Source organism: Heptranchias perlo, chromosome 4 (assembly GCF_035084215.1).
Source record: "Heptranchias perlo isolate sHepPer1 chromosome 4, sHepPer1.hap1, whole genome shotgun sequence".
In the NCBI taxonomy this organism is placed as follows: Eukaryota; Metazoa; Chordata; class Chondrichthyes; order Hexanchiformes; family Hexanchidae; genus Heptranchias; species Heptranchias perlo.
This window is the reverse complement of record NC_090328.1, coordinates 50,742,070-50,756,345: the sequence shown is the minus strand read 5'-3', so window position 1 is coordinate 50,756,345 and position 14,276 is coordinate 50,742,070. Positions and strand designations below refer to the sequence as shown.

General features: G+C 42.8%; 1 protein-coding gene across 4 annotated transcripts in view; it reads right to left on the bottom strand.

Annotated features, from left to right (window-relative positions):
• pam (peptidylglycine alpha-amidating monooxygenase) overlaps nt 1–14,276 on the bottom strand; it is a 276,130-nt gene that overhangs the window by 107,559 nt on the left and 154,295 nt on the right. For all 4 annotated transcript variants that reach the window (XM_067982909.1, XM_067982913.1, XM_067982911.1 and 1 more), the window contains exons 7-8: nt 7,410–7,493; nt 1,905–1,953 (exon numbers count right to left, since the gene is read on the bottom strand). In XM_067982909.1, coding sequence (XP_067839010.1) covers nt 1,905–1,953; nt 7,410–7,493 — 133 coding nt within the window. The remainder of the gene's footprint in view (nt 1–1,904; nt 1,954–7,409; nt 7,494–14,276) is intronic.

The following is a 14,276-nucleotide window of genomic DNA, read 5'->3' as shown; positions in this document are numbered from 1 at the left end:
TTGGTCTTTGCCGTGCTTTCTCAGACCATTTGTCCGATCATGTTTTGTACACTCTCCCTTACTGCCTTTTGTTTCTGTCACCACTTTACTTCCCACTGACTTCCTGCATCGGTTCCCATCCCCCTGCCACATTAGTTTAAACCCTCCCCAACAGCACTAGCAAACACTCCCCCTAGGACATTGGTTCCAGTCCTGCCCAGATGCAGACCGTCCAATTTGTACTGGTCCCACCTCCCCCAGAACCGGTTCCAATGGCCCAGGAATTTGAATCCCTCCCTCTTGCACCATCTGCAAATAATAGTGTATTCTGTCCGATTCTGGGCACGGTACTTTAGGAAGGATGTGAAGGCCTTAGAGAGGGTGCAGAAAAGATTTACTGGAATGGTTCCAGGGATGAGGAACCTAAGTTACATGGATAGACTGGAAAAGCTGGGATTGTTCTCCTTACAGCAGAGAAGGTTGAGAGGAGATTTGATAGAAGTGTTCAAATTAATGAAGGGTTTAGACAAAGTAAATAAAGAAAAACTGTTCTCACTGGCGGAAGGGTCGCGAACAAGAGAACACAGGTTTAAGGTGATTGGCAAAAGAACCAAAGGTAACGAGGAAAAACTTTTTTACGCAGCAAGTGGTTAGGATCTGGAATGCACTGCCTGAAAGGGTGGTGGAAGCAGGGTCAATTGTGGCTTTCAAAAAGGAATTAGATAGGTACCTGAAGGAGAAAAATTTGCAGGGCTATGGGGAAAGAGTGGGGGAGTGGGACCAGCTAGATTGCTCTTGCAGAAAGCTGGTGCAGGCATGATGGGCCGAATGGCCTCCTTCTGTGCCTTAACCATTCTATGTAAATGGTGAACAACCATGGTCCCAGCACCGATCCTTGTGGAACACCACTTCCCACCTTTTGTCAGTCTGAGTAACTACCTTTAACCCCTAGGTTAGGGAGGGAGTTCCAGTGAGTAGGGCTAAGTTAGCCAAAGGCTCTGCCACCAATGGTGGAATGGAGGGAGAGGCAGATGCACAGAAGGCCAGAGTTAAAGGACTGAAGAGTGAAGGAAACATCAGGCTGGAGGAGGTCGCAACGGTAGGGTGACGCGAGGCCACGGAGGGATTTTAAGATGAGGATTAGCAGTTTAATTCAAACTTTTAAGCGACAAAGAGCCAATGTTGGATAACAAGGACTGGGGTGATTACCAAGTAATACTTCGTGCAGAACAGGACACAGGCAGCTTAGTTTTGAATGAGTTGCAGTTTATGGAAGGAACAGAGTTGGTAAAATCAAGTCTAGAGGTGACAAAAGCAGGACTAAGTTTTAGTGCCAGTGGGGGTGAGATGGAGGTAAAACTAATCAGTTTTGGTGAAGGATAGGATGTGGGATTTTAAATGCAACTCAAGGTCAAGAACGGCAAGATTTTTCACCACCCGATTCAACCTGAGTGAATGGGTAGAAAAAGGAATGGAATCTGTGGTGAAGGAGTGGAGTTTATGGCAAGGCCAAAAGGATGACTTCAGTCTGCCCAATGTTCAGTTGGAGGAAATTTCCACTTATTCATGCCTTGGTGTCATGCAGAGTGTCTGACCGTAAAGAGATGGTCCTGGGGTCAAAGGAAGTGTTTGAACAGGTGAAGCTGGGTGTCGTCACGATACATGCAGAAGCTGATCCCGTGCCTGTAGATGAGGTCATTAATCAGCAACGTGTGGATGAGGAAGAAAGGATATGTGAACTTGACTGGAGAGGTTCCGCTCCATGGGTGTGAATTCATAAGATCGGCCCTGGTGTGGCAATTTGATTTTTGTTTTGGAGGTTGGGGGGTGGTGGAAGATAATACAGCATTTTATCGCTCCTCTTGTAATGGAATACCACAAAGATATCCTAACCATTTTATAAGAACTCAAATCTGGATACTTACTGAAGAAATGTCATCTGTAGTGTTACACCAGAGCAATCTTTGTGGTTATCTGAAAGAAAAATATATGCGTATGAAGTTTAAGCTGAGTTACAAATGCATTCAAAAGGAAGTTAGCTCACCTTTAGGACTCATAAAATAACCAGTGACTCCTCAAAACCAGTTTCTCCAAATAATGTCATCAGCATTCTTTAACAATTCTACTCTCTCAACCATTCTGACTGTTCAAAGTGGTGGAACAGCTCGAACAGTATGGCATCCAATACAGCAGTTATAATTTCACGTTTTTATAGCATTGTTTATCTCAACAGTTTCAAAGCATCTCTCGTAAGCACAGCACAACCCTATAATTAAGACATTACCTTTCAGTAATCTCTTCATGTTGAGATGTGTGAGCTTTTGAATTAACAATTAGTTTATTCACAGAAACCAGCAAACTGGATTAATCTGCTCTGTGCTGGGTGAATCTAAAATGAAACATTTCCCTCATATCACTCGGTTTCTATTGCTTGCATGGCGAACGTAGACCAGAAGGGATTACAGGAAATAGAAACTAATATATAAACATAAAATTAAACTGAATTATGAAACGGCTGAGTGCACTGGATACAGCAAAGGCTATGGGCCCCGACAACATCCTGGCTCTAGTGCTGAAGACCTGTGCTCCGGAACTAGCTGCGCCTCTAACCAAGTTGTTCCAGTACAGCTACAACACTGGCATCTACCCGACAAAGTGGAAAATTGCCCAGGTATGTCCTGTCCACAAAAAGCAGGACAAATCCAATCCGGCCAATCACCGCCCCATCAGTCTAATCTCAATCATCAGCAAAGTGATGGAAGGTGTCATCGAAGGTATTATCAAGCGGCACTTACTCAACAATGACCTGCGCACCGATGCTCAGTTTGGGTTTCGCCAGGACCACTCGGCTCCAGACCTCGTTACAGCTTTGGTCCAAACATGGACAAAAGAGTTGAATTCCAGAGGCGAGGTGAGAATGACTGCCCTTGACATCAAGGCAGCATTTGACCGAGTGTGGCATTAAGGAGCCCCAGTAAAATTGAAATCGATGGGAATCAGGGGGAACATTCTCCAGTGGCTGGAGTCGTACCTAGCACAAAGGAAGATGTAGTAGTTGTTGGAGGCCAATCATCTCAGCCCCAGGACATCGCTACAGGAGTTCCTCAGGGCAGCGTCCTCGGCCCAACCATTTTCAGCTGCTTCATCAATGACCTTCCCTCCATCATAAAGGTCAGAAGTGGGGATGTTTGCTGATGATTGCACAGTATTCAGTTCCATTCGCAACCCCTCAGATAGTGAAGCAGTCCGTGCCCACATGCAGCAAGACCTGGACAACATCCAGGCTTGGGCTGATGTGGCAAGTAACATTCGCGCCACAAAAGTGACCATCTCCAACAAGCGAGAGTCTAAACACCTCCCCGTGACATTTAACGGCATTACCGTCGCCAAATTCCCCACCATCAATATCCTGGGTGTCACCATTGACCAGAAACTGGACCAGCCACATTAATACTATGGCTACAAGAGCAGGTCAGAGGCTGGATATTCTGTGGCGAGTGACTCACCTCCCAACTCCCCAAAGCCTTTCCCCCACCTACAAGGCACAAGTCAGGAGGGTGATGGAATACTCTCCACTTGCCTGGAGCAGTGCAGATCCAACAACACTCAAGAAGCTTGACACCATCCAGCACAAAGCACCCCACTTGATTGGCACCCCATCCACCATCTTAAACATTCACTCCATCCACCACCGGTGCACTGTGGCTGCAGTGTGTACCATCTGCAAGATGCATTGCAGCAACTCGCCAAGGCTTCTTCGAGAGCACCTCCCAAACCCGCGACCTCTACCACCTAAAAGGACAAGGGCAGCAGGTGCATGGGAACACCATCATCTGCACGTTCCCCTCCAAGTCACATACCATCCTGACTTGGAAATATATTGCCGTTCCTTCATCGTCGCTGGGTCAAAATCCTGGAACTCCCTAATTAACAGCACTGTGGGAGAACCTTCACCACACGGACTGCAGCGGTTCAAGAAGGTGGCTCACCACCACCTTCTCAAGGGCAATTAGGGATGGGCAATAAATACTGGCCTTGCCAGTGATGCCCACATGCCATGAATGAATGAAGAAAAAACACAACAGAATTCGACAAATACCATCAATATAATGCTGAGACATAATGAGCAAACCTGCACCGGGTTAAATAGCCTGTTCAGGAAATGTGCTTAGTTAATAGAAAAGTGTGGCAAAAACTTGGCAAAATTTGCCTGCCTCTGATTTCTTACCCCATTCAACTTAGGTCTTCATTGAAATAAGATTGAGATATTCAGCCTACTACTGACAATTCAGTAAATTTTTCACAAAAAGATTGAATTATCCAATTATTTGAACTAAGCAATGTAAATAACACAACAAAAGGAGAGTTTTTGGAAGCTGGCAGATGGGTTCTCAAACCAATAGACAAAGCTCAACAATATTACAATTCAAAAAGACAAAACTATTTAACAATTTGATTATATACTTATATGATTGGTAGCTTGACAGGAATTCACACAATTAAATCAGCATGTTATACAAAATTGTCTGTCAAGGTGCCAAGCATCAGTCAGTCGTGGAAATGAACCACTGAGTTTTGGATCAAAACATTCTTTGACGAAGTTACAATTTGATGTTAATTGAAAACTAACAAACAAATCCATACAACTACGATAATTGACCTTTCTGAACTATAAGACAATATAGGCTTGATTAGCATTGAAGTTAACTGTGGAAAAAATTGGCTTCCTGTTGGGTGACTGGACTGTAGCGTTTGCTTTTAATGCATCTCTAGTTACACCTTTCAGGAAATGTTTGGTTTTAGACTTCCCATTTCCAGTCAGCTCTATTATTCCAGCTTTACCAAGAGATTTTAGCATTTTTACCTTTTGTGACAGTTAAACAACAACATCCACCTGCATTTATATAGTGCCTTTAACATAGTAAAACGTCCCATGGCGCTTCACAGGAGCGTTATCAAACAAAATCTGACACCGAGCCACATGAGATATTAGGACAGGTGACCAAAAGCTTGGTCAAAGAAGTAGGTTTTAAGGAGTGTCTTAAAAGGAGGAGAGGTACAGAGGCAGAGAAGCCTTTATTGCAAGGGGGTTGGAGTACAAGAGTAAAGAAGTCTTGCTGCAATTATACAGGGCTTTGGTGAGACCACACCTGACGTACTGTGTACAGTTTTGGTCTCCTTGCCTAAGGAAGGCAGTGCATTGAAGCTTCACTAGATTGATTCCTGGGATGAGAGGGTTTTCCTATGAGGAGCGATAGAGTAGAATGGGCCTATATTCTCTGGAGTTTAGAAGAATGAGAGGTGATCTTATTGAAACGTAAGATTATGAGAGGGCTTGACAGGGTAGATGTTGAAAGGTTGTTTGCCCTGGAGAGTCCAGATTGAGGAGGCATAGTCTCAGGATAAGGGGTCGGCCATTTAGGACAGAGATGAGGAGGAATTTCTTCACTCATGGAGGATTGTGAATCTTTGGAATTCTGTACCCCAGAGGGCTGTGGGTGCTCAGTCGTTGAGTATATTCAAGGCCGAGATCGATAGATTTTTGGACTCTTAAGTGAATCAAGGGATATGGGGATCGAGCAGGAAAGTGAAGTTGAGGTCGAAGATCAGCCATGATCATATTGAATGGTGGAGCAGGCTCGAGGGGCTGTATGGCCTACTGCTGCTCCTATTTCTTATGGTTAGGGAGGGAATTCAAGAGCTTAGGACCTAGGCAGCTGAAGGCACGGCTGCCATTGGTGGAGCAATTAAAATCGGGGATGCACAAGAGGCAAGAATTGGAGGAGCGCAGAGATCTTGGAGGGTTGTAGGGCTGGAAAAGGTGACAAATGTAGGAAGGGGAGAGGCCATGGAGGGATTTGAAAACAAGGATGAGAATTTTAAAATCGAGGCGTTTCCAGACCGGGAGCCAATGTAGGTCAGCGAGTACAGGGGTGATGGGTGAACTGGACTTGGTGCAATTTAGGATAAAAGGCAGCAGAGTTTTGGATGAGCTCAAATTTACGGAGGGTGGAAGATGGGAGGCCGGCCAGGAGAGCATTGGATTAGTCAAGTCTAGAGGCATGGATGAGGGTTTCAGCAGATGAGCTGAAGCAGAGGTGGAGACGGGCGATGTGGAAGTAGGCGAAATTGGTGAAGGAGCAGAGGAGATAATAGGACGCCACAGTTGCGAATGGTCTGGTTCAGCCTCGGACAATAGCCAGGGAGAGGGATGGAGTCGGTGGCTGGGGCTGGAGTTTGAGATATCTTCGGTCTTCCCAATATTTAGTTGGAGGAAATTTTTGTTCATCCAGTACTGGATGTCATACAAGCAGTGTGACAAATCAGACATTGGAGGTGTCGAGGGAGGTGGCGGTGAGGTAGAGCTGGGTGTCATCAGCGTACATGTAGAACCTGACATTGTGTTTTCAGAGGACGTTGCCGAGGGGTAGCACGTAGATGAGCAATAGGAAGGGGCCAAAGATAGATCCTTGGGGGACTCCAGAGGTAACAGTGGGGGAGTGGGAAGAGAAGTCATTTCAGGTGATTCTGTGGCTATGGCTGGATAGATAGGAACCAGGCGAGTGGAGTCCCACCCAGCTGGACGACAGAGGAGAGACATTTTTGGGAGGTTGGTGTGGTCAACCGTGTCAAAGGCTGAAGACAGGTAGAGAAGAGCAGCTCTTTCACAGTCAATGACACTCATCAAAGTAAACAGATTGATCTTTACACAACAGCACCAGATACCCGGTATCTTGTATTGTGCCATCAAAACAACAACCTCCTCCTGTGCCCTACCAAATGTGTACAATTGGTCCAGTGCATCAGTGTGCTTGCAATTTAATGCAAAATAGCATCGTGTTGCAAGAATGCTAACATTCAGCTCGTTATCAATGTGCAGTCTCACCTCATCAGATTGTTGTCAAAGTAGTCTGAAATTGGTTGATGCCTGAGCGCAGCTGTTGTCAGTTCTCTCAGGCAGAGAAGCCAAACCAGCAGCCCTTAAAGTTGTTCTTCCTTTCCCCCTCCCACCACTCTGTCCTTGCTTAAAAACTGTTAATCTCTAACATTTTCCAGTTCTGATGAAAGGTCATCGACCTAAAACGTGAACTCTGTTTCTCTCTCTCCACAGATGCTGCCTGACCTGCTGAGTGTTTCCAGCATTTTCTGTTTTTATTTCAGATTTCCAGCATCCGCAGTATTTTGCTTTTGCTGTTCATTGTATGAGCAACGATTCTTTGTAATCGGTTTACTTCTTATAAAATATTCTAGTCGTTATCTGTTTTTAATAATACATTATTTTTCAAATGAAAGGAGGCACTGAAACACAAATGCATTGCCAGAGATTGAGTTTTCATTTTATATTAAAAATAAAATATCAATTGTTTAATGTCAGAACCACTTACAAATGCAATTTTCACAATTATGGATCCATTGTTGGGACCTCTTACCTTTAAATACAGTAACATCTCCATAATGAACCTGAAGAACAATGTAGTTAATGCCTGTGTTTCCACCAACTCTAAATCCAACACCTGGGAATGGAGAAAGACAAAGCACACATTTGGTTAGTCTGATTACCAGTTAAGAAGAAATATAAATGTATATTACATATCCACAGAGTTATAAGCTAAATCATGGTTTTCATATTTGTCACTGTTCTGCACTTGCAAACGGTCATCAAAAGGGAAAAAAATGGTCACTATTCCAGTAAGTCCATCAATGGTCAGCAGTAGCATGATTCAAGGAAGGTGACCAGATTTAATAATCTGGATTTTCTAAGCAGAAAGTACAGAATTCTGCTATATTAGCTACCAGATTGTCCAAAAATGATATAAAATATGTAACATCTTTTACAACATGTTCTTTAAAATTTAAGCATTTCAAGATAACAGACACCTTCTCAGGGCAACTAGTGATGGGCAATATAGGCCGGCCTTGCCAGTGACTCCCCTATCCCGAGAATGAATTCAAAAAAGCACTCAGCATTGACCTGAGGTACCCTACTTCTAATCCTTCTCCAGTTCAAGCAACACATATTTTACTCAAAATTTTAAAAATCTGAAATCTTTATCTGGCTACATGTTGGTTTTCTACTTACCACATAAGGAGCCAAGTAAAGTCTTCAGTTTTTAAAAATTTTTTTAACTTTTTATTTATATCTTTGACTCTTAGACTGCCCATTGTTGATTGGCTGTTTTCATACATCCTCACTAGTGTTCCACTAGAAGTTTATATACTCACTTTGGCTGCTTTTGACTGGTGCATACCATACCTGTTTTGGTTTGCTGCAGTTTTCTGAATGCATAGCTTGCATTTCATGGAGGTGGTGCATAAAGTACGACAGACACAGGCACTGACAGGGCTAGACAGACTGGATGCAGGGAGGATGTTTCCCCTGGCTGGGGGGGTCCAGAGCGAGGGGTCACAGTCTCAGTATACGGGGTAGGACATTTAGGACTGAGATTAGGAGAAATTTCTTCACTCAGAGGGTGGCGAACCTGTGGCATTCTCTACCACAGAAGGCTGTGGAGGCCAAGTCACTGAATATATTTAAGAAGGAGCTAGATAGATTTCTAGACACAAAAGGCATCAAGGGATATGGGGAGAAAGCAGGAATATGGTATTGAGATAGAGGATCAGCCATGATCATACTGAATGGCAGAGCAGGCTCAAAGGGCCTACTCCTGCTCCTATTTTTTTCTATGTATAAAACACAAGTTTTTTTATTTACATTCTAGCAGGTATCCCCTGGCATTGCTCATGCTGAGTTGGAGGATACGCTATTTTATAAGAGGAATGTTAGAGTGTAAAGTATGCACTGTCACCAGGGAGCAGAGCGGGAGGATCAAGGTGATGCTGGGAGGTTTTTTTTAAAAATGTTCTCAGGATGTGGGTGACAATGAAAGGTGCGTTTACTGCCCATCCCTACTGACCCAAGAAGGTGGTTGTAGGCTTTTCCTTTGAACCACTGCAATTCTTGTGTTGATGGTGTTCCCACAATGCTATTCAGTAGGAAACTGTAGGATTTTCATTCAGAGACGACAAAGCTTCTGATCAAATGATCTGCCCTGGATGGTGTTGAGCTTCTTGTAGCTGCACCCATCTATGCAAGTGGTCAATATATAACACTCCTGACTTCAGCCTTGCAGTTGGTGAAGAGGCTTTGAGGAAATAAGAGAGAATTCACTCATCGCAAAGTACCCACCCTCTGCCCTTCTGTTGACCCAAAGTGTTGATAAGGCTGGTCCAGTTAAGCTTCTGGTCAATGTTTAGCCCAAGATGTTGATGGTAGGGGACTTGATGATAATGGTGCTCTTGAAGGTAAGGGGAAAATTGCTTGTTCTATATGGCCATTACCTGGCACTAATGCAGCACAACTTTTGCCTGCCTCTCATCAGCCCAGTCTGGATGTGTCCAGATCCCACTGTAGGCTAGTACGGGCTGCTTCATTAGCGGAGGGATTGTTAATGGAGCTGAACACTGTGGAATTTTCAGTGATCAGTCCCACCATTCAATGGAAAGAAAGTCAATACATAACAGTTTCCAGGGGCTGCAAATGATTGGCCTCCAACAACCACGACCATCTTCCTTTGTCAGGTATGACTCCAGTTACTGAAGAGTTTTTCCAATGACCTCCATTGACCTAAGTTTTGTTAAAGTTTCTTGGCACCATACATGGTTGAATGTTGCCTTGACGTCAGATATTCTCCATCTCTCCTCTGGCATTCAGCACGTGTCCATGTCTGGATCAAGGCTGTGATGAGATCCGGAGCCGAGTGTTCTGCTGAATGGAGTGTTGGCACTCAGGTTACTGGTGAGTAGATGGTACTATTGATGACTCCTTCCATCGCTTTACTGATGATTGTGAGGAAGCTAATAGGCTGGTAATTGGCCGGCTTTGATTTATCCTGTTTTTTGGTAGATACAACATACCTTGGCAATCATCCGCATTGACAGGTAGATGCCAGTATCATAGCTGTATTGAAACAGCTTGGTTGGGGGCCAGCTAGTTCCAACTTTACAGCTGGATGTTGTCAGGCTCATCGCCTTCAATGTTTGCAATGTACTCAGCTGCTTCTTAAAGTCACGTAGAGTGAACTGAATTGGCATCAATGATGGTAGAGACCTTTGGAGCAGGCAGAATAGGATCTTCACTCTGCATTTTGGGTGAGAGATGTTTGTAAACACTTTAGCCTTGGCTCTTGTCTTGCATGCAGCAGATGTAAGATATGGGGCTTGATGAGATGAGCTAAAACTGAAATTTATGAAGGATCAACATATGGAAGCAAAAAGACCGGCTTTAAGGCGGAGAAGCAGGGAACAGCAATACAACATATAGAGGTTCTATGCATTTTTGAGGTGGAGGAGAAACAGAAGGAGAATGGTGTATCAGTGAAGCTGGTAAGAGAGAGAGTACGGTAGATCTAGTCACTAACAATACAAGATCATTTTGGAAATCTAGTCTGCTACAAAGTTTGAAAGATATTTTGAAGGCATTTTAATTATTAGCAAACCACAGTTAGCTGCATATTTTGAGGCCTTGAGTGCGCTGGTAAACTCTCGCACTAGAACTGGATGGCCCACATCATCCAATCAGTAAGCCATTTGCTAAGCCAGATGTTCTTGATCACTAATGAATGCCCAACATGAAAATGGTGCTACACCACACTTCATGCAAAATGAGGTAGCTTTACATGTCTTACCTGGTCAAGAAAAGGATGCAGGAAATTACAAAATATACAACTAGCAGGGGGCAGAAAACTTTTCTCTGGGTGTGGCTGCTTCAGCTAAGTGGTAAATAAATCAGCAGGAACAGACAATGGCAAAATTCATACACAATGTCCAGAATCTGTCATGGGACAGAGCTGGTGGTGCAAGGTGGTTTGACCACAGGACCGTAGCCAGTCGATGCTGGCCAGGCAGCACCCATAGACTTCACTGTGCAGTGCATAAGACTACAACAAGGTGAGAGTGCCAGAGGCGCAAGGTGCAGAGATATCAGATCTGTTTATTGGGTTTTCGTGCAGTCCACAGAATCCTGAGGCCCAGAGGAACCAGCAATGGTGGTGAACCAAGTATAATGGGTATTTATTTTTTGTCTGTATTAATTATGGTTTTTGGGGGCTATTCCTGCAAGGTACAGAATATAAACATTTCACTGAGGCAGACAAAGGTCAATTAATGTGTGTCTGTGTCTTGTTTTCTGTCAAAACAAAAAGGGTTTTAATACGAGTGTCAACTGAGTGCAAAAGCATTGGACTGTACCTGTTTTAACATATCTAATGGTTGGAAGAACACAGCATTAGGTTCCAGCTATCACAAATATTACAAACTAGGGAACAAACATCCTATGTAATTGGCAAATAATGGCTAACCATTCAATAGAATTAAGGGAAACACATTTTTTTGTTAATGGGCTATGTTTCCATGTTCCTTCAAAGGATTTGGAATGAAACTTCTGTAGTGAGTTTACCTCGCAAGTCAATCCACATTGTAAAGCTCGCAGAGGAACTGTGGTAAGTCAATAATTCCATGGTAGTGTTTCACGGTGTATGAAGTGAACATTTGCGTTCAAGCGCCAATGAATGTTGAGATATTGCTCAGAGGAAGTATCCTTTGTTTTAATATGTATCAAAGACAGTAGTAACATTCATAATTACTGTAACATATACGGCTTTGTACTGATTATAGTTCATTTACTGATTTTTTTTTAAAATGTCTGCCAGTTTATAGCCTGAGTCTTGGTCTGATAGAATTTATATTTGATTGACTTACCAAAGACAAGAAGAATCACATGGCAGCATGTGATACAGTTCAGTCAGCCAGCAAGAGTTCTCTGTTCAATTTTTGGGTCTGGCTATCCTTTACCTAGATGTCAGGCAAGTAAAGGCACACTCTGGATCATAAGGAACACAGGGTCCGCTTACAGAAGTGGTCAATGATGCTGAACACAAGTAGAATATTTAAGGTAAAACCCAAAATCATAAGAGCCATCCATCTTGGAGACCAATTGCAGGGGACTCAATCAGAAGTAAGTAATATCAATAGAAAAATAACAGAAAAAAGGAACACAAAAGTGAGATGGAAATAGTGTGACAGATAGCATGACACAAATGTGACTATGACAGAAACAACACGACAAACAGTGTTACAGAAAGTAACTGTTACTCCAAAGGAAATCCATGCAGACTCAACTTTTAGTTAATTATAGATAATCAACAGCACAACAGAGGAAAAGCATTTAATATCTGACACAGGATTTACTGCAGCACACCTATCTTCACTATTCAAATACAGAGTGCTATAAGCCCTTAAACTTTTCAATTCATAACTAGTCTTATAGCATATCATCTGCAATCCAAACTGACAGCCTGTTACAGCATTGGACTCTTCTTTACTGACAGGCTTCCTCATCTTTAATCCAGTGACCCATGCAACCATACACAATATTGAATTCAGGCAAAAATGATTGGCACCGAAGCATTTGTGGTCTCTAAGCTATAACACACACATCCTCAGCAGCAGCAATCAAGAAACAACTACAGTAGATTTAGACACCTGTCTGCAAATCCCTAACATTTCTGCACATTCAGCCAAGTGCATGAGTGAGAGACTGAGAGAAAAAGAATTGGAAGTTACTTCTACTGATAAGTGTCTTCAGTGGCCTCATTATAGATTTCATTGAAGTTATATTGAGTTTAGTTTTATTTAACACTTTCTCTGCAACTTAAGAATAATTCATTCACCGGCACCAACAGAATACTGCCAACTCTCTTGAATTTTATCAGCAATTTAAATTTTGAAAATAAACCAACATTAACGAAATATGCAAATTTCATTTTTTATAAATACAATGGAGTTGTTTAAAGTGACTGAAATATATCCAAATATAATCTCCTCCCTTTTAAATATTTTGGAAGAGGGAGAAAAAGTATAGCACAGGAAAAAAGAATGCTAGAAAAATGCTAAACATCTCAAATTATTCACGTCATTTCATTTTTATGGCTAGATTTGTAAATAGCTGTGCCTTTTGTCTTTATAGCAAACCAATCAGACACAGGCACAGAATAATCACTGAGGAAATGCTGCTTTCCCCTTAATGAAATACTACTAGAAAAGCCACATTGGCATTTTGAAGGTTTTGAAAACATTGAAATGAATTGGATTGTCTATTACAGAAATAGCTGAAAACATTGAACGTGTAAATAGTCAACTTATCAACTAAGATGTGCTGCAAGTGGTATTTATTAATCTACCATTTCATTTTAGATAAAGAATGAATCTGAACTGGATGGCCAAATGCAGCTTGCGGCCTAACTTCAAATGGCCTAAGGAGCAGCACCTAATAAAAAAAATGCTCCAAACCAGCTACTAGGAGAAATAGCCAATTTGCCGGTGGGTAACAAAATGGACAGATAGTGCGACCAGCTCTCAACTGTGGGAATACAGCTGGGTAACACATCTCCAGTCCCCAGCAATGCTGCTCTCTTCCTCCAGTTAGGTTCAGCCAGTTGTGCTCCTGCTGCAAGAGCTGGCACAGCTATCAGTCCATTTCATCACTCTCTGGCAGATCGGCTGTTTTGTTGGCGGGAGGTTTAGAGTAATTCTTTTCTCATATTTTACACAAAAAATATGTCCTTCCTCCATCTTGGAACTGCCTTCAACAATGTTATTTCAAACTAATACTTTCTTGGACTGGTTTTAGGGTGACTTCATTTGGATCAGCAACTTCATATTTTTGTCAAAGGGGGAATTAATTTTGAGTGGGGAAACTCTGTCCCAGGGTGGATTTGCAGCAGGGCTGATAGGATAGGGGGTGGATATATTTCAAATCACTGGCGGCATTATCTGTCTGTCTCATTCACCACTGTCAGATCAGCTTTCTTTCATAACACTCACCTCACTCAATGTGGGAGAAACGGTTGCAGTCAAGGCTTGACCTTGCTTACCTCAAACAATCAAAAACAGCCCTAAAAAAAAGCACTGAGGCTGACTGTGCCAGCGCATCTGCCCCAACAGCCTATGTTGTCTCCAAGGAGGTGCGGAGAAGGGATGGTTGGGTAAACGGGGTGAAATCTGCCATGAATGGGGCAGCCACATATGGGCCTGATGACCTTTTTTAAACCTCAACACTAACATACTCGAAATCCTAACTAAATCAAAAGCAATTTAATCATACACAGAACACTCACTGGTCTGACATGAATCCAGACCAGTACCTGAGAAGGTTGTACACCCCTGAATTAAAAGACCTGCTCCAAAGTTCTTATCAAAGTTATTTAGTTCCTGCCTAACTAGATGCCTTCATAGGTCTA